This window comes from Dreissena polymorpha, chromosome 13, assembly GCF_020536995.1.
Source record: "Dreissena polymorpha isolate Duluth1 chromosome 13, UMN_Dpol_1.0, whole genome shotgun sequence".
In the NCBI taxonomy this organism is placed as follows: domain Eukaryota; kingdom Metazoa; phylum Mollusca; class Bivalvia; order Myida; family Dreissenidae; genus Dreissena; species Dreissena polymorpha.
The window spans coordinates 15,785,968-15,802,155 of NC_068367.1; the positions used below are offsets into that span (position 1 = coordinate 15,785,968).

General features: G+C 36.2%; 1 protein-coding gene across 4 annotated transcripts in view; it reads right to left on the reverse strand.

Moving 5' to 3' along the window:
- LOC127855145 (uncharacterized) overlaps window positions 1-15,590 on the reverse strand; it is a 43,655-nt gene extending 28,065 nt beyond the window's left edge. Inside the window, exons 1-6 of one of the 4 annotated variants that reach the window (XM_052390548.1) lie at window positions 15,549-15,590; window positions 9,227-9,322; window positions 8,650-8,795; window positions 4,999-5,172; window positions 3,369-3,419; window positions 83-202 (exon numbers count right to left, since the gene is read on the reverse strand). In XM_052390548.1, the coding sequence (XP_052246508.1) occupies window positions 83-202; window positions 3,369-3,419; window positions 4,999-5,172; window positions 8,650-8,795; window positions 9,227-9,254 (519 nt within the window). In that variant the 5' untranslated portion in view covers window positions 9,255-9,322; window positions 15,549-15,590. Of the gene's footprint in view, window positions 1-82; window positions 203-3,368; window positions 3,420-4,998; window positions 5,173-8,649; window positions 8,796-9,226; window positions 9,323-15,409 lie in introns of all 4 variants that reach the window. The other 3 variants (XM_052390546.1, XM_052390545.1, XM_052390547.1) reach the window with 3 other exon arrangements.
- Window positions 15,591-16,188: the final 598 nt, after the last annotated feature.

The window sequence follows — 16,188 nt, forward strand, 5'->3', positions numbered from 1 at the left end:
GAACAACTGGGTCCTGGCCTATAAAAAAACAGGTTATCTTTATAGTTTGAGCAAGTTGTAGCAATATTGGTCAAAACATTACCTTTGCAGTGTGTGCTATCTTTGGCAACTTCTTGAGTTCCTTATCTATCCACTTGAAGGCCCCCTCGAGAGACACAATCTTTATTCCCCACCTCTCAGCATTGTCAAGGAGCGTGCTGGTCTGAAATGTTTGCAATAAACAAGTCAAGGAGCGTACTTGTCTGAAATGATTGCAATAAACAAGCCTAGGAGTGGGGTGGTCTGAAATGATTGCAATAAACAAGTCAAGGAGCGTGTTTGTCTGAAATGATTGCAATAAACAAGCCTAGGAGTGGGCTGGTCTGATATGATGGCAATAAACAAGTCAAGGAGTGTGCTCGTCTGAAATGATAGCAATAAACAAGCCTTGAAGCTTGCTGGTCTGAAATGATCACAATCAACAAGTCAAATAGGGGGCTGGTCTGAAATGATTGCAATAAACAAGTCAAGGTGTTGGGTGGTCTCAAATGATTGCAACAAACAAATCAAGGGAAATGCTGGTCTGAAATGATCGCAATCAACAAGTCAAGAAGTGTGCTGGTCTGAAATGATCGCAATCAACAAGTCAAGAAGTGTGCTGGTCTGAAATGATAGCAATCAACAAGTCAAGAAGTGTGCTGGTCTGAAATGATCGCAATCAACAAGTCAAAGAGTGTACTGGTCTGAAATGATCGCAATCAACAAGTCAAGAAGTGTGCTGGTCTGAAATGATCGCAATCAACAAGTCAAGGCGTTGGGTGGTCTCAAATGATTGCAACAAACAAATCAAGGGAGATGCTGGTCTGAAATGATCGCAATCAACAAGTCAAGAAGTGTGCTGGTCTGAAATGATCACAATCAACAAGTCAAAGAGTGTGCTGGTCTGAAATGATTGCAATAAACAAGTCAAGGCGTTGGGTGGTCTCAAATGATTGCAACAAACAAATCAAGGGAGATGCTGGTCTGAAATGATGGCAATCAACAAGTCAAGAAGTGTGCTGGTCTGAAATGATCGCAATCAACAATTCAAGAAGTGTGCTGGTCTGAAATGATAGCAATCAACAAGTCAAGAAGTGTGCTGGTCTGAAATGATCGCAATCAACAAGTCAAAGAGTGTGCTGGTCTGAAATGATCGCAATCAACAAGTCAAAGAGTGTGCTGGTCTGAAATGATCGCAGTAAACAAGTCTAGGAGTGTTCTTGTCTGAAATGATAGCAATAAACTAGTCAAGGTTGTGAATGGTGTCGGCAGATATCAAAGGTCTGGCGAAAAAAAAAGAATGTTGTGGTACGGGTAACATTGAACAAATTTCGAGGTCGGGTAGGTGGGTGTTTTTTTTTCTCCAGACAAGGTAAGGTGCCTGTTTTTAAGTCATTCTATGCTGATGGTTTTCACATAAAACCTCTATGTAAACCATAGAAAAAGTTTTCCCATTATTGTGTAGTGTATTTCCCACATAGATACGCATAATCTCGTTTCGATCGATTCATTAATACATCCATATCAACCATACTTTCTATCTTTTACTGCATATACTTACTACTTTTCCCGTCGCTAATTCATTACCCGATAATCCCATATATTCCAGTTTTAAAGCGAATTCTGGTAAATACGATAAAAGTGCTAAAGAAATTCAAGAAACACAAACATTCGCCATTTTTCTTCAGTACCAAATTAAGTTTGGCATTTGTTACTATTTAAAGATGAGATGAAATAACATTCAACCGGGGCGTTTTTTTTTCCACTGAACAAGCGTAAATTGCCTGACGTCCAGATGTTCATGTTTTTATACAACACAAAATACACCCACACTTTCAATGTGTGGTTCTATATGCCTGCGTAATTTTTGCGCGCTTTTTATTGAGACAAAGGATAAAACACTGTTTATTTGACGCTAGAATTTGTTAATGTCGCGTTTGCGTGTTTCGGATTACAAATTGAATAATGCTTATTAGAGAATCAAACGAAACATTTACAGTTGTGCGTAATTAATTCAAGGATAATTTGTTCAAGCGCATTACGTGTTGAATAAATGTTTTGACCATATTATGCATGAAATGCACAATATCCACGAGGATTTCACCCAGTTGCCATCATCTGTCTTGTAAGTAAGTGGCCAAGATTTCATCGTGGAGGTTTACATCATAGGAATCGATGAGTGTTAAATAACAATGCCAACAAACTGCCATAAAATCACACACTTATGAAAATTATGTCACTCGTCGTCTGCATGATTTTACTGTGGGTACAGGTATGAGTAATAATGACTGCTTACGAGTGTTGTCGCTCATTCAAAGTGTGCACTCTCATTGGCCAATATTGATTACCATTACGACGACGATCCGCCTTAAGGCGGGCTTTAGGTGGGTAAAGAGATACATCACGTAATTGACAGAGGATCATAAATCGGCTTTCACAATTTTTGGCTAAGTCGATATCGCTTTGATATTTATCCTACGGGAAAACGGTAAATAAAATTAGGGTCGGCACGGCCAATAAAAACTTTAGGGCTAGCATTTTCCTAGGTAGGGTCGGGTGACCCGAACCACAACATTTTAGGCCTCTTTGATGTGAATGCTGAGTTGGGGCAAGTTTCTAGGAAGTTAAAACAGTAAATTTGTAACACATAGGCAAGTGGCCATTTCAAATGGCATTAATCATTACTACATTACTGGATGCATGCTCATACTGTCACATAAAGCATTAATGCTTAGCTCCAGAGAGGATGGGATGTGAGAAAACTATCGGACAATTAAGAAACATTACTGCATTTGATTAATTGGATTTTAAACAGGTGTGAGGAAATAAATTGTGTTGGCTTGAGTTTAAATAGGAGGTTGCTGTACAGGTTGTTTGTTCATGGATTGACTTGAAGAACTCAGTTATGCGACTTGAAGAACTCAGTTATGCAAAAAGGTGCCTCCTTGAGACTCTCAATTGGTTTCCAATAAGCGTAATTTTTCAAATTTATGCGTACAAATACGCTTGGTTAATAGTTTTTGAGAGCCCTGATGAAAGCAAAAAAAAAGTAAAGGCGCGTGCTGGTCTGAAATTATTGCAACAAACAAGTCAAGAACTGTGCTTGTCTGATAAATGACAGCAATAAACAAGCCCTGGAGCGTGCTGAAGCCCAGTCTTTAATGTTCAAACTATGGAAATCACACTTAAATTATAAGCAGCATTCTAAGGGTTTCAAAATGTCCCAAATTAAAAATGTAAATGACCCAAGTTCAATACAATGGCATTGATTTCTTGTGCAAAAGAAGTGATTAATCAGTTCATTATTTTACTGGTATGCTCGGGCTGCTTTGTAGAGATTGTGTCCTTACCTGCCGTGTATTGATCCGTGCCTTTTCCAATAAAGCTTTTCCTCTCGTAACCTTAAAGAGAAATAAAGTATGCCAATGAGATTTTGCTTATAACAGCAGATTAACAATACAACAACAAAACGCTATTCAAAATAAATTATCAAGTCTCTACACTCCTTTATTGTAAACCCAAAACACATTATAGAAAAGAACCAATACAATGAAATGCAGCTTCATTCCACTATAAAGCTCGACATCATTGACCTTGCGCTTCTTAACTCCTTTAGTTTACTTTTTACAAATGAATTTTTTCCCGTATTTTGCACGAGTTTATGAGGCATAAGTATAAGTAAACAACTGACACAAGATGGCAAAAAGCCCTCGATCACTCACATGAGAAACAAAGGTTGAAATATGCCACAGTATTGGGCAATATGAATCTCAGAAATGACCCAAGAGAAAAACTGGATTGGCAGAAAAATCACAAACCTGGTAATAAATGTGGCCTTTAGAGTGTTAACTAGGTAAATGTCGAAGACGCACAATATACAAAAGGCCATCACAAAAGGTCAACTTGAGCACCTTGTGCTCAGGTAAGGTGCTCAGGTGAACAAAAATTGTCACTATGAACACTGAAGGCAGACCTTGGCAACCCAGACGGTCTGCTTATACTGTTGTCCATTAATTGAAATTTTGTGTCATAATGTGTGCGTGTGTTTTGCAATATAAGGGCTGGATCATGTCAAATTAAACACACAGGCTTTTTCCGCTCCATTTTGGGAAAACGCCACACTGGAATTTTGGGAATTTCGCGTCGTGAAAACCCCCATTTTGGGAAAAAAATTAATCGCAAAATTGGCTCAATTGGGAAAAATTATCGCATGTCAATTATTTAAAACAGTGTTTCTTATACTTCAAAGAAGCCGTTAACTGGTAAATAACGACTATTTTGATAACTTATTATTAAAATTTTACAAAATATTATGAACATGTGTGATTAGTGCAGGTTTTTTAATCTGAATTTGGGGAAAAGGCTTGGCCTTTTTAAGGTGAAAAAAATCGCGGGAAGCGCCGGATTTTGAGGATAAAAAGTTAAGTCTTAAATAATCATTAACATATTTTACAGTTCTTAAAACAAATTCAAGGCAACAGATAATTTAATCATGCAATACTTTCTATTTTCTACACCAGATCAGGTCAACTTATATATTTAAAGGGTAAAAAAAAAAAAAAAAAAAAAAAAAAAATTTTTTTTTTTTTTTTTTTTTTTTGAATTGGGAATTTTTTTTTCAATTGGGAAAAAAACAACCAGATTTGCATTGGGAATGGGGCCGAATTTCGGACCCGTGGCATAGGGCGGAAAAAGCCTGACACAGATAAGATTTACCACTCAGATAACTTAATCAGCAATTAATTAAATAGATTTAGTACAATTGACACGTATTGTATATATCCAGTCCATTTAAGAACATTGAATTTTCTTACCAGCAATGACCATCAAATGATTCAGTTTGAGAATTCTGAATAGCTTCACACTGCTCAATTACAAGTATTTAAGGTTCAATTAAGTGGCAGTGTAAGAAATAACTAACCATCAATTATTCTTTGACAAGTTTGTCTATTTTACACTAATCTATACGAACACACTCACTGATGTGACTTTCTTTTCTTCCGGATTTCCAGGGCTGGGAGAAGGCTCGCAGTTGAAAGGGCTGGGGGTTGGGCTGATGTCGCCATAGCGATAAGGGTCTGCCTGGGACCCCTTGGGGCGGGGCGTACTAGTTATCAGGTAGTTGATGTCACAGCTCACAAACTCCTCTAGCGTCTGAAAAGATGAACAAAAAATACCTATTGAAAAACAATACATAATCGGATTAAAGAATAAGAGAGCTATAATATACTGTTAAACATTCCAACTTTTTTTGTTTTAATGTCAGAATATAGGCCAATATTTTTATGAGCGCACTATTTCTTAAGCAAGAATCTTTTTCACTACTTGGGAAGGGACCTTTGGCCATTTCTGTATGCGCATGAAGTTCCATCTAGGGTGGAAATACGTATTTGTTTCCCCTCTCCCAAAAAGGAGAAATTTATTTTAAGGGCAAAGTGGCATCATATGACTGTATTCTAACTCTACAGTTTTAAACATTGTTTTCTTTATAGATTTGATTGATACTTCTAGATATTTGACAGCATAACCAGGGCTTTCCTTTGACCCGAGCTCCCGGGTTTTGACGCTTGAAAATTACAGAAGACCCCTTTTTGACTCTTGAGAAAATTACGTCATGCGTCACATTTGACCCGGTGGAATATACCGACTTGCGTCAACGAGAATCAAAAGTTGCTAAGATTAAGCGATAATTGGCTCGGGGCGGAGTATCTCATTTAGTAGACGCTAATCGTTAACGCCTGTTTCTAATCATCGAAGCTCCGGTCCAACCAGTAGGCGGAGTTTGGTTAATTGAGAAATCTAGTATTGACCAATTAAAACACTGCTGGTTCGATGACGTGCATATTAACTTTCCATTATTTATCATAGCGTTTGTTATCAGCTGTTTGCGGAAAAGGCGTGTATTAAACCCACCTAGTTGCAATAATCGACTCCCAGCTATTGACCCTCAGAGCTGTACGTATGTACTCATAAAAGCTCAGAGCATTTAAGAAGAACTATAAACCCACCAAAACAGAATGGACTCATCCGCGTCAGTTTGAATAATTTTCAATATAAAATAATAACATCCTTATCCACAGTACACTGTAAAGCATATTTTGAGATATTTCAAGAGTATGTCAGAATGTATTTCCAAAGCTGAATGCACCCATCACTGTTTTACTTCATGTTTGCTCAGTTCAAAGACGCCCGAAAGTTATGCTGGCATATGTACTGTCTACAATGTCAAATTACACGCTTTGCATCAAAGTTGCTAAAAATAACTATAGAACCGATATAACTGACCTTGTGGCAAAGTGACAATTTTTGCATGTGCTAATTGATTACAAAATACATGTAGGCGTAATAATTGACCGTTTGAAAAGGCATAGAAAACGGCGTGTTTGTCGCACGTCTTCAGTGAAGATGGCACATGAAATAATTAAAGGGTGTCGGAATTTTTGATGGGATTAAATACGGAGGCATCTTTATCGGTGAGTAGAAATAATTTCCTTTTATAGTTTACCGATTTATATAGGCTATTGTGTAGAGCTGCAACGATTCGATCCGATTCATCGAAAATCGATTCAAAATGCTTCGATTCGATTACGATACCAAACCTACCAAATTCGATTCGATTCTTTAACATATATACATATATATACATAGATACGCCCGCTGTATTTTGACTACTGATACGGGAAGGTGAAGGTTTTATCTTTACCTGTAATTACGACGCGCGCGATTGGTTGCTTATTACTTTAGTCATCCAATCAATAAGCGCGTTACGGTCTACTTTCGGAAAAAGCGTCAAAATGGCTGAACACGTTGTTGCCAACAAATTGAAATTATCAGATGCACCTAAGAAGCTAAAATCAAAAGTGTGGCAGTATTTTGGGTTTCGGGATGGTAGCCCTACCGATAAAGCAAAGTGTAAACTGTGCTTCACGGATGTGGCGTACACTAAGTCCGGCTCAACCACTAATCTAATGCAACATGTCAAACGCAAACATAACGTTGATTTAGCAAGACTAAGAGGTCGCACAAGTGCAACTACTGAAGTCGCGAGCCAGAAAAGTAGTTCTATTTCTGTTGGAATTTTGTTAAGTTTATTAGAGAATGTGATTTGTCCTACAGGTAACAGGTGATGTTGTCATGGCACAATGGTAGACATGCTTATAGCGGTTGGGTAAAAGTATAATAGTGATAGTACTACCATTCAACTGATTCCAGATACGTTCTTATGATTATTATTTTTTTTTATATTATTGTGTAATCAACACAATCTTCTAGTCAGAAGTTTTTATATTAAAATTCCTAATTTGCTTTTCTTTTTTATTTGTTTTATTGAAATCACATTTGAACAGAAATGATAATTTTGAGGCATAAGAGTGAATATATAATAAACTAGGTTTGAAGATGAATCGAATCGAAAAAATCGGTATCGGAGTGTCTGAAATCGAAATCGAATCGAATCGAGCTGTTGGTGAATCGTTGCAGCTCTACTATTGTGTTTAGGTGCCACCCGTATGTTGTTTTTTTTGTGATAGCCAGCGGATAAGTTTTTTTCCACATTTTGTATTTCATTCTTAATTTAATAGCCACGCGAAACGGCCAAACAAAGTTATTGGATAAAGTGTAATTGTGCAAAGTGTAATTGTGCTTGCGCATTCAGAAAATGTCGCAGAGAAACCTTTTCTAATTCGGAATCGGTAGTAACTCTGAAAGTGTGTGCAAGACGCCAACGACAAAGCGTACTTTAGATCTAAATGACAGTGATCCTAACACCCCCAAACGTGCGAAAGAAGATGTGAACGTCATATGTCATATTGTTTTGCTGTATACATGAAGTAAATGTTGTATTAGAATACATATTTTGTATGTAATCTTTGAGATGTTGTGTAGGACATATGACATATTGCTCTCTGAGATGTTGTGTAAGACATGATATGACATATTACTCTTTGAGATGTTGTTTAGAACATATGACATATTACTCTGCTGTATACATGAAGTAAATGTTGTATTAGAATACATGTTTTGTATTTATTAATCATTGAGATATTGTGTTTAAAAACATAATGTTGTAGTGACAGTACTGACTGTACTGTACAATGTAAGAAATAAATGTTAACATGTCTTTTAATTTGTTTCTTTTTATATATTATATCTCAGTAATTTGCTTAAATTGCAAAAAATCATTGACTCCTGCGTTATTAGAACTCTTGGAAGTTTGATTTTGACTCTTGAAAATATGGTCCCAAGTGTCCTTGACTCTTGAGATTTGAGGTCTAAGGAAAGCCCTGATAACATAATGCAATGTTCAAGCAATGGGTACTGGTCAAATCTAGTTACAAAGACCGATTGTTTCATAAATTAAGATCAACATTTACAGACTATTTTCCAAAAATTGGTAAAGGTGAGTATATACATTGTCTTCGCCATTTCCAAAAATATTGAGAATTTGGATAAAAAAATCTGATTTGCAAAAATGCTCAAATCTCATAAAATTTCATTGAAAACATCCGCCATTTTTACCCAGACAAAAATGGCTTAAATGGCAAACGACTGCGCGAGCCCTGAGTCAGTGTTCATGAAGTCTGCCTGTGACAAGCTAAGTTAAGAAAGGATGAAAAGGATGTAAATTCTCACAGCTCCCAGAGTTTTGAGGTCTGTCTGCAGTCGTTTTAAAGTCTTGGCATCCTTCACATCCAGGTATACGGTCCTTCCTATCAGTGGTAACTTCAACTTTGATTTGGACTTGTATTCCAGCCTTCTTTTACCTTTTGGACTCACTTCTTCCAAAAAAAGTAAATGTGCAATATTTTACAGGTTAAAGTAATAACATGATGTGTTGAAAAAAGAAATAGCTCCATTGATATGCCCTTTTTTTTTTTTAATTTAATCAAATGTACTAGAAAAAGTTATGCAACAAACTCTACCCAATTTCTTTTACATTGTAACCATCAGTAACTTACTTTATACAACTGCATTATTACAGTTATTTCATGTACAAACTTGATTCTTATTCATTCCATGGTATTTTACATTCTTGCCATAGAAGACATGACTGGTCAAAGTCAGTGTAAAAGCTTATCAATCGTTGACATACTGTTTGCAGTCTTGCCAACTCGAAAGAATTCATTTCTCATTTTAAGTGTGTGCTGTTTAATCGGATTTATGGCTCATTTTTAATCTAACAAGCATTTATATTATACATTATTCTTACTGTATTTAGCACCAGTTTCTTTCTTCATCTTGAATCAAGCTCGCATATGTAGGAAAGTCATTGTGATGGTCTTCTCAATTCTGGTCTTGTGGTCATCTAAAATATGCCATATATAAATGTGAATAAAAACAAATTGACTATGATGTGATGCAAAAATCTAACCTAAATTGTAAAACTGTGATTCCTTGAAAATCAAGCTGCGATAAACGCTAACTGAAGTCAATCAAACATAATAACACAGTTAACGCTGCCCGTATAAGCATTCTCATTACCATTTGGACGCTGAACAGCACAGTGTGGCGATGGGAAAGTTACACGAGAATTTCTCGTGATGCATCTTTGTCAACATACATGGCTGTATAATGTAACTTTATTATTCGATACTCTTATATCTCTTATCAGTGGGAGATCTATTACCCCATGTTGCTTTTATGGCGATTAAGCGCGGACGGGAAAGTAAGATGATCTCTAGTTGCAATAATTCAACTTTCAGCTTTATAACCCAAAGGGTTGCTGAGAGTTTCAATGTGCTGTCTATTGTCTAAAGGTGCAAAATTTCATCACCACTGCAAAGGCTTAAGAACACTAATACTGCAAAAACTTATCAACGTTTACCTGTCTAAAGTACAAACTTATGCAAATGGTACCATTAAACCAAGAAAGAATTGCTTTTTATGTACATTCTTATTCTTTCGTACGCTCTATCGACAATATTGGGAACTGTTGAAATGTTGCAGACAAAATGTGTCGCTATTTGTTAGGTCGCATTACACAAATATTTTCCACATTGAGATATTTGATGTAGCCGTTAAGTCAATAACTATGTTTTGAGTCGTCGAATATTTACACTGTTCGAAATTTTAAAGTGAAAGTGACAGCAAGAATAGTGTGTTGAAATATATTTGTGTTTTTTAGGCTGCATGCAATGGATAACGTCCGTAAGCTGCCATTCAGGTAAACCTAATGTGTTTTTAAAGTTTATTCATGGCAGGGCTTTTTTTCAGCTTTTTGGGAAGATAGCCCATGGCTTTGAAATTGGGAATTTTATCGCCATTTTCAAGAAATTAGGAAAATAAATTGGGATTTAAAACTACATGAATGAGGTCAGCATCTTTAATCACAAACACCACCATGATCAACAGTTTTCCACATAATAAGCTCGCACAAAGTCTTCAGTCACATCAGGCACCATTTGATTAGGAGGTGCTTAATCCTCTTCTGAAGAAGTACTGCTTTCAACTTGTTGAATATCAGTCAGCACTTTGCTTTCGGAAATCAACGATGATGATGCAAAAGAGTCACTTGATATTAAATTACTATCATTAACAATGGAAGGAGTTTCAAGGGGAAGACTTGTACTTCTTGACGATGTTTGTTTTAATATTTGATGACGCTTGCTTAACAAAACCAACAGTTTTCGTTTTGCCGCCAGGGTTTTGCTTAGGAATCTTTTTCACGTAATATTTCGAATTGTGCGACATATTTGTTTTCCATGCAGCTGAATCACAAAACGCTTGAATTTCATCGCAAATATAATAAGCGCCTGAACAACACTGAAAATATCGTACACACGAATAATGCCAACGTTATCCAAATCGAGGTACAGTACACTCCACGCGTTTTCTCAAAAAAAAAACGCGATCCCTCCGCGGGTTTTTTCTGCTAGCGAGTGTTCACGCGGCGTTGGAAGAGCGAGGTGAACTCGATAAAACGCTCGGCGTTACGCCGCGTTCGCTAATTCCCGCGGCGTGTATTACTTTAGGCTAGTCGGTAAATGCAGACACCTTCCGTTCTTATCAGTGATCGCCGCGCAACGCCGCGTTAGCAGTGTGCTACTGGGCATGCCAAAAAATAAAAACATTGTTATAATAAATTGTTTAAATACTGTAGTACATGTATAAAAAGATAATTGTATAGAAAATTAATACGTACAAAAATTATGTTTTTTAATTCACAGGTACGTCTACAATATGAATTAGTCTAATATAATACATTTGACAAATTAATATTTTAATCATAACACATATGACACAAGAATAAATGTTCCGTAAAATTTCCAAATGAGAATAATAATTCGTAATCCGAAACACACTACGATTTTTAATTGTTAACACGACGTTTACAAATGCTTCCAATATACAGTCATGTATATTTCCAGACAAAAGCGCGCGAAAATTATGCTGCAATGTACAAGGTCAAGGTACAATGTATACTCCTGCAAAGCGTGCGTGTATTGATTTTTTTATACAAACTTTGTAGCGCAGATCATTGAATTTTGTTGATTTCGGTTAAAAGTTTCTTTGGTATTTATTAACGAAATTATATCGCGAATAAGTTGATATTTCCTCTAAAATAATTTCAAATCGAACACGCCGAATCTTTATCGTTACGGCATTTTAGTAGAGTAATTATTTAAACACTAATTGTATAGTAAACTGATTAAAGAAGACATCTGGGCGGAACTGGATTTTAAGTGTTTGACGTTATGAAAACACGCAAAGCTTGTCTACTGACCTATTGTGTAGACTGCAATTATCAACACAATAGTTACCACCTTTTAGCAATCAATGGAATAACCTACAAACAAAGAGAAAATCAATGTATTAGCGAGCAGAGAATTGACTTTGTTCCGACAATTAAAACCATTCCTTATGCATTCGTTGAACGTGTTTACTTGAGTAAGTTATGCCTGTAGACAGGAAGCAGCTTTTCTTTGATTACGTCAAACTGTCAATTCACACAGATTTGCGAGATTTTTAGGGTCCTTGGTCATTTGTAAACATGTTTAGTATAGAAAATCACCTGTTAACATGAAAACTTTGGATTAAATTATCAAAATAACAAGGGACAAAATTGTCACAAAACCAGGTTTTCATTGTGAAAAAAAAATCTGATAAAGGGAGAAAACTCAAACTGAACTTTTGAAATGACCAAAAAAAATTAACCCCCTTTGTAATTTTTTTATATTTTAAAATCTATTTTTAGTCGTGGCGACCTTGACATTGGAGATATTGACGTGATTCTTTCGTGGGACACACCGTCCCATGATGGTGAACAAATGTGCCAAATGATTTTAAAATCTCACAATGAATGACATAGTTATGGCCAGGACAAGCTCATTTATGGCCATTTTTGACCTTTGAACTCAAAGTGTGACCTTGACCTTGGAGATATCGACGTAATTATTTCGCGCGACACACCGTCCAATGATGGTGAACAAATGTGCCAAATGATTTTAAAATCTGACGATGAACGACATAGTTATGGCTCGGACAAGCTCATTTATGGCCATTTTTGACCTTTGAACTCAAAGTGTGACCTTGACCTTGGAGATATGGACGTAATTATTTCGCGCGACACACCGTCCAATGATGGTGAACAAATGTGCCAAATGATTTTTAAAATCTGACGATGAACGACATAGTTATGGCCCGGACAAGCTTTTTCCGCCAGCCCGCCAGCCAGCCAGCCCGCCCGCATTCGCCAATCTAATAACCAGTTTTTTCCTTCGGAAAACCTGGTTAAAAACAATGTTGCAAACTGTGTTTATATTAATTGGTAAGTATTAGTTAAGTTAGTCTAAAGGACGATGTTTTGTGTGTCGTAAATTAACGAGTTTTCTATACAACAACAACTACTTCTACAACCACGTCGGGATCGATATATCTTGGTTGTTTTTTTTTAATTGTAAATATTATACTATATGTACATGTATGTACTTGTAATAAATGTAATTATATTTGAAAATCAGGAAGTCAAACAAAATTAAATTGATCGTTATCTCGTAAAACGCGGAGTTTCTCCCGCGTTGCCAACGCCGAGGGCCGCCGCGTCGGCTTATCAGTTTTGCCGATCGTTAACCGCCGCGTCCAAAATCATGCAAACGCCGCGTATAGCGGGATTTTCTTAATCTCCCTCCAGGTCGAAACCCGCGGAGTATGGAGGGAAATTGGGGAAAACGCGTGGAGTGTACTGTATAGTCTAAAACGAGTACGAGACCGGATCGGACTCAATTTGATATAAAGCGAAACAGCTGATGTCATTAGCGTTTTTTTCCCCAATTGGGAATTTTTTAGCAAATTTTGGGAAAAAAGTATACGTTTTGCGATTGGGAATATAGGAGGTTTTGGGGATTCCGATAATGACGTCACGTTTGCGCATGCTCAAATTTTAGCCGTCAAAACTGCGGCCATTCTGCTATTGTTTGCATGTGATGAACCGCATCGTGATAAGGTTACAATCATATTCGCGACCCTTTTGAAGAACAAAAAATACTCAGAACTTAAAATTCTTCAGATTAAAATGAATTTAATGAAGGAACACAAATAAGGACGAAAACAAACAACAAATTTATTGAATTTATGTTATCAACATATAGAAACTGATTTGAACCTATTTGTCTGTAAAAACTTACCTTGTTACAGATTAACGAAATCCTCTTGATAAATGTAAATGCTTTTATTTAATTGTTCACACCAGTTTTGACACTCTTTGTTTCAGCATATTTAACCCAGTGTTTAATTGCCCTTTGTTTATCACTAACCGATTATCTTGATATGATCGGATACTGTCCAGACAATTACTAAGAAAACAGTGTGTAATAAACCCAGGGACCTATACTTGTGTGACTCTGTATGAGGTCTCTGCATAAACCACATGTGTCTGGTCATTAAACACAATTTATGAAACCTCCATGTCATCTCTTAGTATATTAAGTCAAAAACTTAACAGTTGCTTTAATAAAATATTTGAACATATTTAAAAAATAGACATTTGTCCGAAATGGATGAACAGCTAGGAACTATTAAGTATATATATAAGCCAGTTTAAACATAACAATAAAGTGTTTAATAACTATACATTTAAAATATTTTACAAATTTACTGCTACACAATTAACGTATTTAACGGGTACCTGCAAATGTAAACTCTGCTATAATGTGTAAAGATCGTGCGTTACTGCAGCAGTGTTCGAAACCTCATCATCATGAAAACAAGCAATTGCGTTTGGTCATTATATACAGATATAAAATACTTGCGTAAAATAAATTAAATGTGTAGATTTATGGTATCATAAAATGCTAGATTTGTATCGCTCATTATCACTAGAGAAGAGTTTTCAATATACATGTACATGCAAAGACAGTTCAATTTGCAAAATATGCAGGTGTTTTTTCAATTGGAATGCTTAAATTATTAATATTTTCATTCAATGTAAACGTAACGAAAATTCATTCAATGTAAAAGAAAATTAAAACTACATTTCAAGATGGAAATGTATTGAGCTATTTAAGGGCTTTGTTTTATGACTGATTCAATACACCCCTTACACTAAATTTCAATCTCTGATGAAAAATAACACTATCGCACCCACACCACTTATAATAATAATCAAATTATTATATGTTTTATAATTTTTGAAATATCATTTATTAAAGTCTTACTTAAAAAAGAATACGGGTATTTGTAGTTTTGTTTTGTGAAATTGTAAGTATTAAGTCTTCCGACGACCTTTACTCTGATACAATATAATAGGCCGCGATCGAGAAGTTGACGGCCAATCTATTTTTAGTAACGGAAAACCCCTCTTGTGACGTCACACAAAAACCTCCTATAGCCGAATATCGGCTATAAAATTGGGCCAAAAAAAGCCCTGCATGGCTTTCCTAAATTGGTAACGAACGACGTCTGTCGAGTGATGCACACGAAATCTATGCGCAGATTTGCTCTTGAGTTAAATAATGGGTGCATATGGACTCCCAGAGCTGCCATAGCAAAAATCATCAAAGGCGCTGGGAGTACGTTTATATGGACTAGATGATCTCGTGACTAATCTTAATACACTTTCTCCGGAACATCCATGAGATCAAAATATCAGTTCAACACTTGGGCTTGATAATGATTTTTGTACAACGTTGTTGTTCTGAGTATTTCTCCACAAATGACTCTAACAATTGATTCCGGTGATGCGTGTTAGGATTTGTTAGGTTGATTGGACGCGAGTTTATAGACATACGTGACAATCTTTTACATTAACAATTGGGTTGTTAAGAAGAACTCGAGTTGTACATATGTACTCTCGAAAGCTGAGAGCATTTACATGATTTAAGATGAACTTTAGTTTACTAAAAATTACTGTTAACTTGTTAAGTTTTTTCTGTTATGATAAGTGGTTATTGCGAACCTTTTTAAATTGCTAATCCAAAATTAGATGATGTTATTTATTTATGGCTTCTTTTTTTGCACACCTTATAATACAAACCGTTAAAAGACTAAATTTTATGAGTTTGTTGTTTTGATGTTGTTTATATTTTTCCGATTACCGCCAAATCCGACAGACAGGAAGTTGCAATCATTATCGCCCCAAAGTCACAGAAACAGAAAGTAACCGAAAGAAACAAGTTATTTGGGTAAATTAAATGGAAGAGGTCTCACCTTTTTTCACTAAACAAATAGAAGGCTGCATACAATGGATTCAATTTGTGTATGGATATGTTGCTAGTTTTACCTATGGCAGATTCTATCTATATATACTGCTAGTCGCCAACAATTAGCATTACAAGCAGGCGCGTGTCAGTGCTAGGAAATTAAGGAAGAAGTGTATAGGAGATAAAAAGTAATACATAATGTATTTGTGAGACATAAAGAAATACATAATGTATTTGTGAGACATAGAAACAAAGGTGATAGTGTTAGTTAAAAGAAGGAATATACAGATAAAAGGTTAAAAACAGCCAACCTACTCAGAAACTGTGGTCTAGTTTGGTCACCCCCAGCCAAAACTGGTCCAGGGTAGGTGCCTGTACAATATTGGTTGGCAGAGAATTCCATTGGACAATAGTGGCTGGATAGAAGGAGAATTTATAGTAGTTGCTTGGAGTGGGGATTTGTCTGAATGAAAGAGGGTGCAGATGTCTAGTGAGCCGGGTCGGAGGAGTGACGTAGGGAGGCATTGGTACAGCA